The sequence below is a fragment of the Cryptomeria japonica genome, chromosome 9 (genome assembly GCF_030272615.1).
Source record: "Cryptomeria japonica chromosome 9, Sugi_1.0, whole genome shotgun sequence".
Taxonomy (NCBI): domain Eukaryota; kingdom Viridiplantae; phylum Streptophyta; class Pinopsida; order Cupressales; family Cupressaceae; genus Cryptomeria; species Cryptomeria japonica.
The window spans coordinates 550,784,413-550,800,635 of record NC_081413.1 but is presented as its reverse complement, the minus strand read 5'-3'; the positions used below and the strand labels follow the sequence as shown (position 1 = coordinate 550,800,635).

Genomic DNA, 16,223 nt, shown 5'->3' with positions numbered 1-16,223 from the left:
TTAATCTCCCTTCAAAATTTAACTGAATTCACCAAACAATTTGATTAAATTTCCCTTTTCATCTACTTATTAATAAATCAAAGGATTTATTAAATAAGTTCATTTCATTTCACCTCTTTGATTAATTAATTCAAATTAATTAATTCCCTCCATCCAATTCATTTCTTCTAAATCCATAATTAATCAAAACAAATCAATTATGAGTTGTTGAGATTAATTAGCCTTTTCATATTATTTGAATTTTTAAATTCAAATTCTCCTAACTTCTACCAGTCCTAAACCTAACCCATTCTACCTACCCTCCATGTCCCCTTTCATCCAACCTCGTCTAGAACCTTTGTGACACTTGTCACTGAGTGTTCCCTTCCATCCTACATCTTCTAGAAGCCTCTTGACACTTGTCACCATAGAGATGACATATGTTCCCTTTAATCCAACCCCCTTTGCCATCCTCCTCCAATTTAACCATTGATATCTTCAGATCAATCTTGACCGTTGATTCTTGCCACCTCATCCCTAGCCTTGGAAAATCCTATAAATAGACCTCATTTTGGAGCACAAAGGGTCCCAATTTCATGTCATGATTGCATATCAAAATTCATATCATGCTTGCATATCGATTGATCATTTTTAGCAATGTTATCATGTTCAATCTTAGCTTAATTTGCTTATCATGTAGCTTAGATCATGCTATTATTGCTAGATCATGCATTTGCATCATTTAAATCCTCCATCTAAGTGTAGTCAAGTCACTGGAATATGCATAATCAGATCTGAGAGTATTTTTCATACTCGCATTTACTAGGAGGCAATAAGTCGATTAGCTATGGTTTTATCTTTCTTTGATCAAATCTTCTAACCGTTGCTTGTAATGATTTATTGAGTGCATTGTGTTTACAGGTACAGGTACAATTCATAGAGCATGACATTTTTTGCGCCCACCGTGGGGTCGAAATCATCACTTTTGGCCTCTTAATCTTCAACAAACATTCATCTCTGCCAGATCAGAATCAGAATGTTGTACGAGTTGATTTTCCAACTCGTATGAACTACCTTTTAGCCCAAGATGACACTTCATCCTGACTCGTATGAGCCCATTTTCCTTGTCGTATGAGGTATAAATCCTTGTCATACGAATTTCTGCCTTGGCATTTCCTGATTCATGCTAGCTCATTCTTGTGTCGTACTACACAGAATCTTTTGTAGTACTACACATGATCTTTTGTCGTACTACACAGAATCTTTTGTAGTACTACACCTAATCTTTTGTAGTACTACACATAATCTTTTATAGTACTACACAGGATCTTTTGTCGTACTACACAGAATCTTTTGTAGTACTACACCTAATCTTTTGTAGTACTACACAGAACCTTTTGTAGTACTACACATAATCGTTTGTCGTACTACACAACATCTTTTGTAGTACTACACATAATCTTGTGTCGTACAAATTACTGCTTTTTAAATGAACTTTTTGATTTTTCGTATGGTCTTGTGAATTTTGTCGTTCGAAGCTTCATATCATGTCGTACGAGTCTTTGTATCTGTGATTTTTGATAAACTGCAAGTTAGGGTTTTCTAATTCTAAACTAAGATTTTATAACACTAACCCTAATTGGTTTATGAGATTTTTTTGGCAGCCTAACAAGTTTTGCAGGACGCTTGTCAAAGATACGCTTGTCAAAGATATAATTCAAAAACACTATCATGACTACTAATGGATCTATTTTGCAGGTTGCCTACGAATCTGACTAAACTTTGTGTATTCATTAAAGTTTTCTAGGCACGCTTCAATTTGGGCTAAAAATGAACAACCATGTATTTCATGTCTTTGATGATAGGAGAGTATGCTCTCACCTTTCTTAGGTGATCAGAAAGTTAGACTCATCCTTTTACTTTCATTAGTGCATCTCTTTAGCAGGCATGCCCTCCCGAGGAGTTATTAACTCTTAGCCCTTAAGGTCGGTGAGAGGGGAATGACCTAAGTGGGAATGGCTAACGCCAAGTAATCCAACCCGCTATAAAATAAATGTGTTTTTGATGAAAATCAAAGCAATGGCAGTGCTCGGGAATAGCTCTCCTCCGTACCTTTGAGTATATCAAACCTTGGTTTTCAAGGTTGGGAGACCTCTTAATTGAGTTTATACGCCAACGTGTTGAACAGATCCCTTACTAGTGTCGGTTAAAATAGAAGCTACCCGATTCACCTCCGAAAGGGTGATAATCTTTGTGCAAGAGAGATAGTAACTCTCCCAAGACACTTGCCATATCGTGCCCCCATTAGCGTTTGGAGTCGAATAATACGACGTTCAGAATCCATTGCGTGAGACTCAGCGGCCGTATTCTGATTAGCTATTGGGTGTGTACCTAAGTCAGCAAGCAAAGGTTTTCATTCTCAGCCAACTTCCTTAGGGTTTAACTTGATTGGAGTCATTTATCACATCATATGTTTGCTGTGTATTCATCCCTAAATGAGAAAATCAGACACCTAAAAACTGGAAAACATTAGCAAAACATCATCAGAATTCAAAGATCAAAATCAACAAACAAACACTTTTTACCATTCTCTGCAACCTGTCGTACGAGCTTTAATTCTATGTAGCATGAGTCATAATCTCTGTTAGATGAGTTAACTTGCATACAATCATTTGTCGTACTATCTGCTATCCTGTGTTGTACGAGTCATATGTTTTGTCGTATGGTCTTTAATCCCAAGTCGTACAAGTTGCTGTTGTTTATATGAAAAACTTTGTTCAGTCGTATAACTCTGTATCTTGTGTCATCCTAAGCTGAATCTTATGTCGTACGAAACTCTGCATCTATCAGTCCAAAGCTGTGTCCTGCATGCCTGTTTTAGATTTGTCATTTCTGCCTGATCAATTTGCAGTAAGCATAAACACCTGTTATCTGTCAATCTGTGCTTAGATTGTCTGCTTGGTTTGCTTGGTCAAGTTATCATCCGTCAAAATCAGACTCTAGAAGATAAACACCTCAAGATTTTCAAAGTGCTCACCCCCAACAAGTTCAGGATCTAAACATCTCAAGGTGCATTATCACCCTCTTTGATAAACTGATCACTCAAACATAGTTTCTTATCAGGATCAATCATCCTTTATCACAAAACTGAAATGTTTGGTCAGGATAACCTTGTCCCACATCGTAGGATATATTGTTCCTACTGGACTTGGTTCTTATCAAATCATCATCATCGCACTCCAAAACCGAAGATCAAAAAACTTGCAAACCTTTAAACACTTGAATCCTCTTTTAGTGTTGCCTTGAAATTGGCTATTGATCACTTACCCAAAATAACTTTTAGACAATCAAACCCCTGAAATGGAAACAGAAACATTTGAAATAGCTGAAAATCATATCAACATGACATATCAAAGCAAAACACAAGAAGAAGACATAACAAACCAACATATCAAAGCAATCAAACAAATCCAAAATCAAAATCCAATAATGTTAAAACCTCATAAGGATTCAAATACATCTCAAAAGAAAGATGGCTCTTTTATGCACCTCTTAAAGAGATCCTTAAAGGATTTGGATAAAGAAGATCAAAATCATGCACCCATGTGTAACAATGGTCCATCCATCCATAAGCAAATTGACTCTCCAAAGGCATCTATTCCTACACCTCTTGAAAGCTTGCAAGAACCTTCCATAGCATCCTTGCCAAATAATGCATCTAAAGCTAAAGTTCCCCAAGCGATATCCAGGATTGCCATCAAACCTATTTCAGAGGACCCTATTGAAAGCTCATCTCCTTCATATCCAAGCATTGATTCATTGCAAAATCCCCATAGCGCTTCCTTGCAAATTGAAGTCCTCATTCATAGAACGCTTGTTAAACATGTCTTGATAGATGGGGGAGCTAGCTTGAACATTTGCTCTATGAATCTTGTCTATGCTCTAGGCTATTCAGAAGATGGAGTTGATCCCCGGAAAAAGATAAAAATCAAAGCACATAATGAAGAAGAACATTCATCTAAAGGAATGGTGATATTACCTATCGAAGTGGGACCCTTGCAAAAAGATACAACATGCCAAGTTTTAGACTTGAACCTACCATACAATATACTCTTGGGGAGACCATGGATACAGGATATACAGGCTATTACATCAACATGTGATCAGTGCTTAAAATTTCCATACAATGGATAGGAAATAACAATATAAACAGACTCAAATCCATTTCAGTGTTGTAATAATCTGAAAACAGCTCAAGAGGTCAGTGTTCCATATAATAGAGAGGAAGCATCTTCAAGCACACAATCCAAGGAACAATCATTTGCATCAATTTTGTCAAACATGGAAGAACAAATGCAGCTGAAAGATCGAGGGAACGGAGAATATTTGCTATCATGGAGAAACAAGCAAGGGCAAATTCAACTTGAAAGGGAAGAAGAAGCAGATGCGGAAGTTGACGTAGTTCACACGTATGTAGAACAAACGTTAGGAACTAGCCCACTTGAATCATAATCACATTCGACTGACGTGGACTTAATCAAGGACGATCATGATTTTCTTATACGAGGTCATTCTGATGAGAGTACCATTCTAGACATCGACATACATACTGAAAACCTTGACATCTCTATCATGACCTCCAATATCTTTGAAACTATTGAACCTGAAGATCCTTTATCCTTAAGCTATCCTAAACCTATGGACTAGGAAAATGAAGGACATACTGACATTGATACCTTACTTAATGATAATGCCATACCCTTATATCTTGATGAAATCAAACCCACAACAACTTTCACCAGGGATTCCGCTAACGTATCTTCAAGTCAAAGGGATGTCAAATCTCCTAGTCGCAATTGAAAATCAAGAAAACAATATCAAGTCTAATGCTGAAAACCATGTATGGGCAACATTAGACCGGGAAAAAGTAAAAATAAAGGATGCATCTAATGGTGAAAACCTCCTCGAGGCACCGAAAGATGGGAGATTTGACACCTTACCTATGTATTATCAAGAGAAGTCATCTATCCTAATAGAACCAATAGGGGTAGTTATCATTGATACAATTGATCTACATCCATCAATTTCTCTATCAGAACTAGCAAGGCAAAGATATTTGAAATCCTTCAAAAGATGGCAGATCAACTTTACCTGTTCATATACAGAGGTTCCGGGGTTCGATCCATATCTTACAATACATCACCCAAATATCAGTCCAGGAGCAAACATCAATAATGGAACACAACATGGATCAAGAGCAAACATCAATAATGGAACACAACATCGATCAAGAGCAAGCATCAATAGAAGAACACAACATAAATTAGAAGCAGGCATTCTATTCATCAAAATGGCTATAGAATGGAATACAAAACAACTTCAAGTCTTTGGAGACTCTCAGCTTGTCATTAATCAAATCAATGATGACTATCAAACAAAAGATGACAAACTCATGCCTTACAAAAAGATGGTGGATGATTTCAAGAAATACTTTGTCAAAATCACTTTTGAGAAGATTCCAAGAAATGATAATAAAGTAGCAGACACCATGGCTACACTTGCTTCTCTATTGCAGACACAAGAAAATCAATAGTGTTACGAATTTCTGGTTGAAGAGTTGTTTCATCTTGCCTTTAATTGTCCTGATTCCCAAACCATTTGTCAAATTATTGGACATGATTCATCCCGCTATGGCCAAACTTACACATACCTGAAAGATAATATCTTACCTCCTGACTTATCGAAAAACCAAAAGAGAAACTTTATTCGCCAATCCTCTCATTATACTCTCGTCGTGGATACCCTATTTAAACGAGGTCTAGACGATACTCTCTTAAGATGTCTCAAACAAGAAGAATCTGAGAAGGCTTTACATGAAGTCCATGACGACATTTGTGGCACTCATTCAAGTGGTCTTACCCTTTCAAAGAAACTCATACGCTTGGGCTATTATTGACCGACTATGGAACGAGATTCTTTTAAAATAGCTAGAACATACAAACAATGTCAAATCCATGGGAACTTGATCCATGCACTGCACAAGAGCTTCATGCTTTAGCAACATCATGGCCTTTTTGTCAATGGGGACTTGATCTAGTATGAAAGATAAATCCTTCTTCATCTAATGGACACAAATCCATTCTTGTAGTTACTGAATATTTCACAAAATTGATTGAAGTTGTACCTCTCATAAACATCACAGGAAAACAAATTGCTGCATTTATCTTGAACTATATCATTTGTTGCTATGGAATACCAATGACCATTATCATTGATAATGGGCGACCATTCAAGAATCAAGATGTACAAGAGCTATGTGAGAAGTTCAAAATCCAACACAGATTCTCCACACCATATTATCCACAAGGAAATGGACAGGCATAAGCATCTAACAAAACTATTATGAAAATCCTCAAAAAGATAGTGAACGATGCTGGGAAAGATTGGCATATCTAATTAAACCCTGCTCTTTGGGCTTACCGCACTAGTATCCGCACACCAACATGTGCCACACCTTTCTCTCTTGTATATGGATCAGAAGCCATATTGCCAATTGAAGTAGAGATACCCTCTCTACGTGTATCACTAAAAGGTCTCATCCCAGATGAAGAACAAAGAGTATCTAGACTACAAGAGTTAGAACTGGTCCAGGAACGAAGACAAAATGCCTTTGATCATCTAAAGGTATATCAACAAATAATGTGCCGGAGCTATAATCACAAGGTCAAACCATGAGTCTTTCAAGTGGGAGAACTAGTGCTAAAAGAAAATCCACGCAACCAGGTAGATCGAGAAAAGAAAGGAAAATTTGAACCAAACTGATTAGGTCCATTTGTGGTCACAACAATATTTGGATCAGGAGCATATCCGCTATCAACACAAGATGGAGATCAGCTCGAGGAACCAATCAATACCATGCACCTGAAGAAATTCTATGTCTAAAAAAGCAAAAAAAATCAAAAACAATGAAAAATATAAAAAAATCCAAAAAAAAGAGAAAAAAAAGAAAGAAAAAAATCAAATATCAGAAAAAGTGCAATAAAAATAGATGGTGAAAACCTGGCAAATAGGCGCTATCTGTCAGCTAAGCTCTTCCATCTATTAGTTCATGCATGTTTCCGCTTGCATTCATCCTTCATCAGCGCTGATCATCATGAAGCCTTTATACAAACACAAACATCCTAGGTGGCTTCTCACCATGGTTTGGATCATTGGATATATCATAACAACTTTGTTTCTAGGCTTGGAGAAAAATCCTACACCTAGCTGGGGGCAAAAACTCTTGATCATTCTGAGCTAAATCAAACAGGTAGAACAAACAGTTAGACAACTCTTATCAAGCGAAAACTGAGACACATCCAACATTGAACACAAGATCAAACTATCAACCATCAAGCTATCACAAAATCAATCTAAGCACATCACACACTTTTCAGTGGATAATATCTTTTTGGATAATGATTGTAACATGATTGTTTAACTTTTCTATATTGATTTTCACTACCATGATTTCTGAGTGACTCCGTGATGTCATTGACTAGAGGAACAAGGAAGAAACATGATATTTTTCTTGTTTGCTGTTTGAAAATTAATCATTAATATGTGCAAATTTGTCTCGAGACATGATCATCAGAATATCATTGAAGACATTTCCAATTTGTGTATTGAAAAGATTAATATTGCCCGTTTTATGCAAGCAACACTCAGGTCATCTCGGTTCAATTATACCTCGATGCTTGTGCGAACTTGCTATATCAAAATCCAGGAAAGAAGTGCTCAGGTCATCATGGTTTAATTATACCATCGATGTTTGCACTCACTTCCCACATTTCAAAAGCTCAATGATGACAATAAGCAATAATCCAGTGACTGGTCCGGTCATAGTTTGCATTCCATTTCATTTCATTTGCATTTTAGATTGCATTTCATTCTTGCATGGGATCCTACAAGCTCCTTTTCTCCAAGGTTAAATCTATCTCAGGAATCATCAAAGTATCATCACAAGTGTATACGCAATCAGAATGATGACTCATATCTTCAGATATTATCGACCTAGCCCAAATCTTATGCTATCTCTCTCAACAGAATCAACAATAAGCATATCTCATTTTTTTTTTCCACAACATGATATTAACAAACTGTCAGTTCTTTATCTAATCAACCTTATCAAATCAAATCAATCAATCAAACCTAATCAATCTATCATGTCTTATACAAGATGTATCTTTCCTAAAACCAGACGATCTGATTCTGATTCATGTCTTATACAAGATGTTTCCTTCCTAGAACCAGACGCTCTGATCATGTCTTATATAGGATGAATCCTTCCTAAAACCAGACGTTGTGATCATTCATGTCTTATACAGGAGGTGTCATTCCTGAAACCAGACTGAATCTAATCAATCAAGATTTTTCAATCTTACCAATCTAAGCAATCAAGCTAATCGAAGAACTCATATTTTCATCAAACCACAGTTGCAGAAATCAAATCAAATATATCGAGATATCAATCTCGCAAAAACTCCAAAGATCAATTATCTCAATTGATCTCCCGAGGGGGCATCATCGTACCAGAATTTAGCAATCAAGAGCTGGGGCATCCTATCAAATCAATACCATCATCAAAATGAGATTATTCTTTGAATCAATGCATCATCACACCTTGCTTCAAAGAGGGGCAAAATGTATACACCTAAAAATGGTCTGAAGATAATTAATTAAATAAGCAATTATTTAATTAATCTCCCTTCCCAATTTAATTGAATTCACTAAGCAATTTGATTAAATTTCCCTTTTCATCTACTTATTAATAAATCTAAGGATTTATTAACTATGTTCATTTCATTTCACCCCTTTGATTAATTAACTCAAATTAATTAATTCCCTCCATCCAATTCATTTCTTCTAAATCCATAATTAATTAAAACAAATCAATTATGAGTTGTTGAGATTAATTAGCCTTTTCATATTATTTGAATTTTTAAATTCAAATTCTCCTAACTTCTACCACTCCTAAACCTAACCATTCATAAACCTAACCCATTCTACCTACCCTCCATGTCCCCTTTCATCCAACCTCCTCTAGAACCTTTGTTCAAATGCTTTTCAAATTTCCCTCAAAATATTTCAACACCGTACAATCCCTTGCTCTAAAGTAGCTAGTTGTTGTGCCATTGCAATTGCATCAACACGACTTACAACCTTGAGAGAGCTCCTCAATAAAGAAAGAAAAATGTCTCAATCCATTAATTGCTTATCTTCATACTTTTCCTTTAGCTCAAATCAGAACCCCTGTTCACATCCATTTCACTCCTATTTAAACCATTTTTCCATAACATTTCATGCATAAACATCATTTACATACTTCTATATATTTATTCCCTACCTTGATATTATCTTATTATACTAAAATTTATATCAAAATAGACATAATTTTACATTTTTTTTCCGCCCATGTAATACATCCCTATAATATCATCATTTTCCTATAAACAGAACCATCACACCTTTTACGTTGCGAGGACCACCGCTTAATAAGAAATGACATCTAATGGTGTGGGATTAGCGGTTAACGTTGAAAATGACTAGTTATTATTTTTTATTTTTTGCTGTTGTCATTCTCCAAGTAATTTTCGTTCATTTATGGAGAAAGCTTTGAAGACCGTCCTTGATGAAATGAATTTTATACAATTTTAGTGTGAACTAGCAATGATGCCCCCAACTTTGGTAGAGCCTAAAGTCCAAGAGTCATCCCCCACTTGCTTTTTGTTCAACCTAATCTTTGGATTCCACTTATTTTATTTTTTCCTCTCTCTGACCCAAGCTAAAAACAATTATGCCGAACATAATTACAGTAAACTAGGAGCAGATGTCTTGAGGTGGTGATGGAGACTCAGAGAGAGGATTCCGCATAGGTTGTGTTGGGAATTACGATGGATTTGCTGGACCAGTTATAATTTATAATTTTAGCGCGTGTTCTCCTAAAGGCCCCTGTTTTTGCAATGGGAGAAGAGGTTGAGGGTGCATGAATATTTTGTATTTAATCTGTTTATCTGATCTCCTAGATAATCATGGGAGCAATTTGCTCAAGGAGGTTCTCCTTTGGGGGGCACAGAGGAGGGATATCTATGAACAGTAACCAATTACAAAGCAACATGACTGACGCTATACCTACTCCACAAGAGGAGCAAGATAGAGAACAAACTTCATTCAGTACAGTGGACAACAGGTCTGAGCAAAAGAGATTATCGAGAGTGCTTTCTGGCAAAGCCACGGCTGCAAAATCCAAAACCCAAATGGTGGCCAAGAGAGGGGCAGCCAAGGTGTGCTTGTGCCTCTATTTTTATCTCCTCCTCTTCTTGTTGCTTACATGTTTTTATCATTTCACTCAGCATATGTAATATAGAATATACATCAATAATAAGTATGGGCTCTTTAGATAAAACCCAGATCAAATAGTTTATGCACAACCTTTTAACTTCTGCCAACGCATTGTATGTTTCTTAAAAAGGAAAAAACAAAAAATATTAAAATTTTGATCGAACAAGAAAAAGAAGAATTTAATCGACACTTTCAATACCCTTATAATCAATGTGATCACAAAGCGGTGACAAAATTGTTTATATCTGCCTCTTCAAAGAAGGCTTGACAAAATTCAACACTCGAAATGCCATTTTATCTAGTTCAAATCTGAGTATAGACTGAGCTTTCCCCTATGCAATGTTATTTTGTTTCCACCAGTCATCAGGTACAAAACAAACATATTCTCTCCTCCCATTTTTTTTAATAAGTTATTGCTCATTTATCAATCTTGCATCTGACCTGACCTAAACCAGTACTTAATAACGCTATTAGCATCTTTGCCTTACATTTGATTTCTGCTTCCATGTATGGGGCTTATCTTTGGGGTTCAATTCATTGGGCTAGTATTCTCGTTTACCCTGCCACGCTTCTTTGACCATATGTTTAGAATGAATCTTTATCCTACACGCTTTTTGATTTCTTGGTTTGTGCTTAAATTCTGAACATTATTGTAAGCTAAGGCCCCACATGTTCACCCACTTTTTGTTTTGGCCATATCTCTTTCATAATTCTTCTCTCACCACTTATTGACACACTTAATCTCCATACCTTTAAAATAGCATAGTAGTCAACTCATTGATGCTTCCTTTGAAGGAAAAGTACTTGTTTATTCCAGTTGTATGTCACAGGGGAACTGTGATTTGATTTAGAAATTGCACAGGATCAAATTCTTTTATTAGTCTCAATTTGAAACTTCACAGGATCGAATTCTTTCATTAGTCTCAATTTGAAACCAGATGTACAATCAGCCCCAACTTCACACTCATAGAGGAGCACAAACGTGGCAGATAACTCAAACAGAATCGTATTGATTTTCCAGTTCCACAGTTCTTCCTTTTCCCATTTATTCTGTAATAGAAGAGAACTTCCCGGCCTCCTTGTATACTCCTCTTGCATGCCTCTTAAATTAGCTGGAAATCCAGATCAAGATATTTGCTTACTGTAACTCCTTCCAGGGGGTTTCCCTTAGAAAAGAAAGTCTATTGCTTTTCTCCACTCAGAGAGGACAACATGATATATGATTAAGTTTTACTGTTATACTAGTCTGCATTTTTATTTACCCTAGAATTGGAAGATAGGACAAGTAGCCACAGAGATCTGCCCCAAAACAAACAGACTTACAAACTAGTAGAAATAGTTCAATAGAGTGCAAACATATAATTAGAATAGTTCATATCTGAGTTGAATAACAACTCAAGGTCAACGATCCCGAATATTTAAATAACAGAAATAGGGAAGTAGAGCCAGTCGAGGGGCAAACAAAATAGTGTATAAAACAATTGAACTTTACAGGTATTTTGCTTCAATTGATGCATAGTTCCAATTGAAAGATGACATTAGGTCGGGGCATTCCCAAAGCCTCAGTGAAGCTGATTGCAAAGGGAAAGCAATTGGAGAATCTACTTTATGACTAGTCGAGGGTCATGGCCAGAGGTTTTGTACATAACCAACTTCTTAAGAGCTGCTGATGGTTACAAAGAATTTTCTCATCTTCCCAAGTCATGTTTTCCAACTTTATGGAGTGTTGAGAGATGGCTGTGTTTTGTAGCTACTTTACAAGCTGATCAAATCTTAAATAATTAGATATTCTGAAATACTGAGCAACTTGAAATCAGAACTGAAAGGAATGCAACAAAATGTAGAGACCAGTACACAAGAAGTACGTGGATAACCCAAAATGGGAAAAACCATGGTGAGAAATGCTGCTAGGATCTACTGTCCTAATCCAGCCTCACAAATCAATAGCGTATACAAAGTTTTCGGGCACCAACCCTCATCAGACTCCTTGTTTAAGAGCACCAACACTCACAAACATAAAATCCTCAGTCTGAGCACCAACTCAGCATCCTTAGGCACCAACCACAAGGATGTTACAAGTAATCTGTTACTGATTTCAAAATTGGAAACATTACACTTGACCTCTTGAAAATTTTACAGTCAAAGATGATTTAACTTTGTTTTCAAATCTGAAACATTGCACTTTTTATCAATATACAAATTACTATCACTCTCCAAATGCTCTGGTCTGTTTACAATTCATGGTGCTAGTAACTTGCAATTAGATTTTCAGTTATAATGCTCTGCCTGTAGTATTCAGAATTCCTGTTCATAATCTCAGAAACAACTCATTAAAAATTATAATGTACTGTTATAACCATATTTTGATTCAAATCAGTTTTCATACATTTATAACAGTAATCACATACTCACAGCACTCTTAATGACATACCAGCAGTCTCCTTGGCAACAACTTCTCTGCTACCTTTTGATTTACAACATCAGACTTATTAGGAGATTCGCTGCTAGTACTTCTGCCTTTATAATCTTAGAATTCTTCTCATTATTAGAAACCTTTCAATATCATTTGTATGTATATATCTTTGTTCATACATTCTCTTTTTTCTTTGACAATGATTCACAACAACTCTCTAGCATTTTCGACGTTTCGTTAATCTCCATGCTTCTTTAAATAGAAGTTGTTAATAGGTAAGCAGTTAGGAGCAGTTTGATATAAAGTTAAACTGATTAATACCTAACCAGTTCGGGTAGAAAGCAGTTGGATTGGTTACAACATTTAAAAATAAACAATATTCTAATCATCTCATTCGATAATATATTGATTGCTTGGAACAAGACACAGTCAATTTGCTGATCATCGATGGAAAAACACAACTGATTGCAACTGAAAAGAACTGATTTCAAACAGATTGATAACTGTTCAATACAGTTAAACCTGAAACCAACTAACTACTGTCAACTAACAACAAACAGATAACTGTTCAAGGACAGTTACATCTGAACTCAATTTTATATGCCTCTTCAACTAGACCGAGGAAGAATTCGATGTAGCCACAGCAACCAAGTGTCACTGAGCAAATTTGATCATATAATCATGAAAGACCTCCTTACTTCGAGAATGCAGAATTAAGTTAAAATCTGATCAATCAAATTAACAATATCAAACTAAAAGTTGCTTACTGCCTTGGTCATTCTGTTATTGTTTGTGTGTGGACGTTATTAAAAACATTCATTCATTTAGATTTGATGCATAAAACCTTCAAAAATAACACCCCGTGATTCTACCTGTGGAGACACAGATACATTGGCATCAATGACAAATACAAATGCTGCTAACAATCTCCCCCTTTGGCATTGATGTCAAAACTTGAATCTGAAACAAACTTGCCAAGTACCAATCAAACTGAATATGAAACAAACCCACCAAGTACCAATCAAACTGAATCTGAAACAAATCTGTCAACTACCAATCAAACGGAATCTGAAACAAATCTGCCAAGTACCAATCTACAACACAAACAAACACCAATTGCCATAAAAAATCCAGACTGAAATCTGCAACAAACAACAATCAAAATTGAATCGGAAATGGCATCTGCAACACAAAATCTGAAATGAATCTGCAGCAATTTCTCCCCCCTTGACATCAATGACAAAGGGCCAGGGACATGAAATCAGACAAAAAGATACTCCCCTTGAGCAGATGCACGTATGTGAACAGAACTTAAAGAGGAGAAGTCACAAACTCAAGCTTCTGACATAGAGTCTCAAAAGTCTCCTTAGGAAGGGGTTTGGTAAATATATCAGCCAACTGATCCTTTGTAGCAACATAATCAAGTTTGACCTCATGATCTGCAACCTTTTCCCTCAAGAAATGATATCTTATAGAGATATGTTGTGTATGAGAATGAAGAACTCGATTTTTAGAGATATTAATGGCACTAGTACTGTCACAAAGAATTGAAATAGGCTGATCATAAATCACCTTTATATCCTTAAGTGTCTGCTTCATCCATAAGACCCGTGTACAACACGAAACTGCAGTAACATATTCAGCCTCAGCAGTGGATAAAGACATGGATTCCTGTTTCTTGCTTAATTGCTTAACCAAGAAAACCAGTTTATCTCCTAAAAAAAATGCACCACCACTAGTGTTGTGTCGGTCATCTATACATCCTGCCCAATCTGCATCTGTATTGGCTGTCAAAGTAAAATCGTTAGTCCTTGGATGGTGGATCCTGCCCTTGGGCTTAGTGTAAGGGATGTTTTGGGCACCCTATCATGCTCCTCTCATTCAGCTCTATTATGGTTGAATTTTAGAGACGAATTATAAATTTAAAGTATGTGACTTTTATTGCTTATTTAATTTAAGGAAATATTGCAAATGATTATTAGTACAACTGATTGTATGTGAATATTGGTATGCTATTAGATCCCTAATTGGTCTTTTGAATTACATTTAAAAAACTGGCTAACATTATTGCAGGGTTTGCACCATAGTTTATGTTGGAAAGGAAATTGTTAACTAGCAAGTATGTAATGTCCCCATTCTGTCATCCCAGGATTACAATTTTGTGAAGTCTCTTACAAAGACAAAATTGTAAGAGAATGCTAGACTATGACTAAGTACAAACAGCACGGGATAGAAACGATAACAATAATCAACAATCATATGAAACCCGATGAAGTGGTAAAATTGAGGAGGAAAGATACTAGCAATCGCTAATGATAATACCCTTAGAAGAAGGACATAGATGACAATACTTGGAACATGTTCTGATAGAAGTACTATGAAGCTATGGATATAGAATAACATTATCAGTCTAAGACACATCAGATAATAGCGGTTAATTAACATTGAGGAGGATCAAGTCAACATCTTAATAAGATCAATTATTCATGATATACACGAAAGAATAAAGATTACAGAATGAGGCCATTAAGTTTACGAGCTAGGGGAATGATTGAGATATCATTGCTGGCAAACTTGTCCAACGACGATTACTAAAGGAAGACCAGTCAATTTTACCATGATTGATTGTGTATGGTGTGATTAAGCATAATAAAATACGTGATTTAATTGATAATTATCATGTTAATGAGAGGGAGTATTGATAGTGAAAGGCCATAAGACACGACCTTTGGTAAAGTGACTTCTTATCCAAAATATAAGAATGGAGTTCACAATCCCTTAGGAATCATGGAATATTGTTTTCTTATTGGTATCCTAATCAGATCTGCTCATTCGAGCATTCTTTGCCCTTTTACACCATCGATAGCAAGCATACATATTAATATCTGAGACAGCACGTTACTCATTACTGAAAGTATAAATCTCCAGATCAGGGAAAAGCGAATATTCTATCTTATGGCAGATTAAAATATCATAACTGTGCATAATTTCTAAGGTTACAACAGGTGTTACTGTTAATCAGAATTCATAGTAACTACAGAATTAAAGGAAGGAAATCTCATACAATCTATTCTTTAACTTTTCACAAGGAAATAAGTTTTTGCAATTAATGATTGACAGATAACAGTCCCTAATCCTAAGGTGCCCAGGCAAGGGGACATTTCAAAGTATGCCTTGAATTTGTGACTTTAGGGCAAGATTTAGGATCAGTCCAAATGGGGACATTATAGGCCAGGGCATGACAGTCCATCCTTCCCAAGATTGCTTGTCCTCAAGCAGTTTTAAATTGGGATGATGATGGAGAGATTGCTCAAGATGATTCTCAATGGCTCATGCAAGAACTCCTTGTATTATTCTCTATGAGATGCATGACATAAAAGTGCATTCTTTTTGGCCATATCAAGCAAGACAAGCTCTATGCCAAAAAGCCCAGATTAATGGTGAATGGCAT

At 36.0% G+C, this 16,223-nt stretch overlaps 1 protein-coding gene across 2 annotated transcripts in view; it reads left to right on the top strand.

The window, feature by feature from the left end:
• The first annotated feature begins 9,679 nt into the window (after positions 1–9,679).
• LOC131060971 (protein PSK SIMULATOR 1) overlaps positions 9,680–16,223 on the top strand; it is a 141,019-nt gene continuing 134,475 nt past the window's right edge. For both annotated transcript variants that reach the window (XM_057994462.2, XM_057994461.2), the window contains exon 1: positions 9,680–10,301. In XM_057994462.2, the coding sequence (XP_057850445.2) occupies positions 10,050–10,301 (252 nt within the window). In that variant the 5' untranslated portion in view covers positions 9,680–10,049. The remainder of the gene's footprint in view (positions 10,302–16,223) is intronic.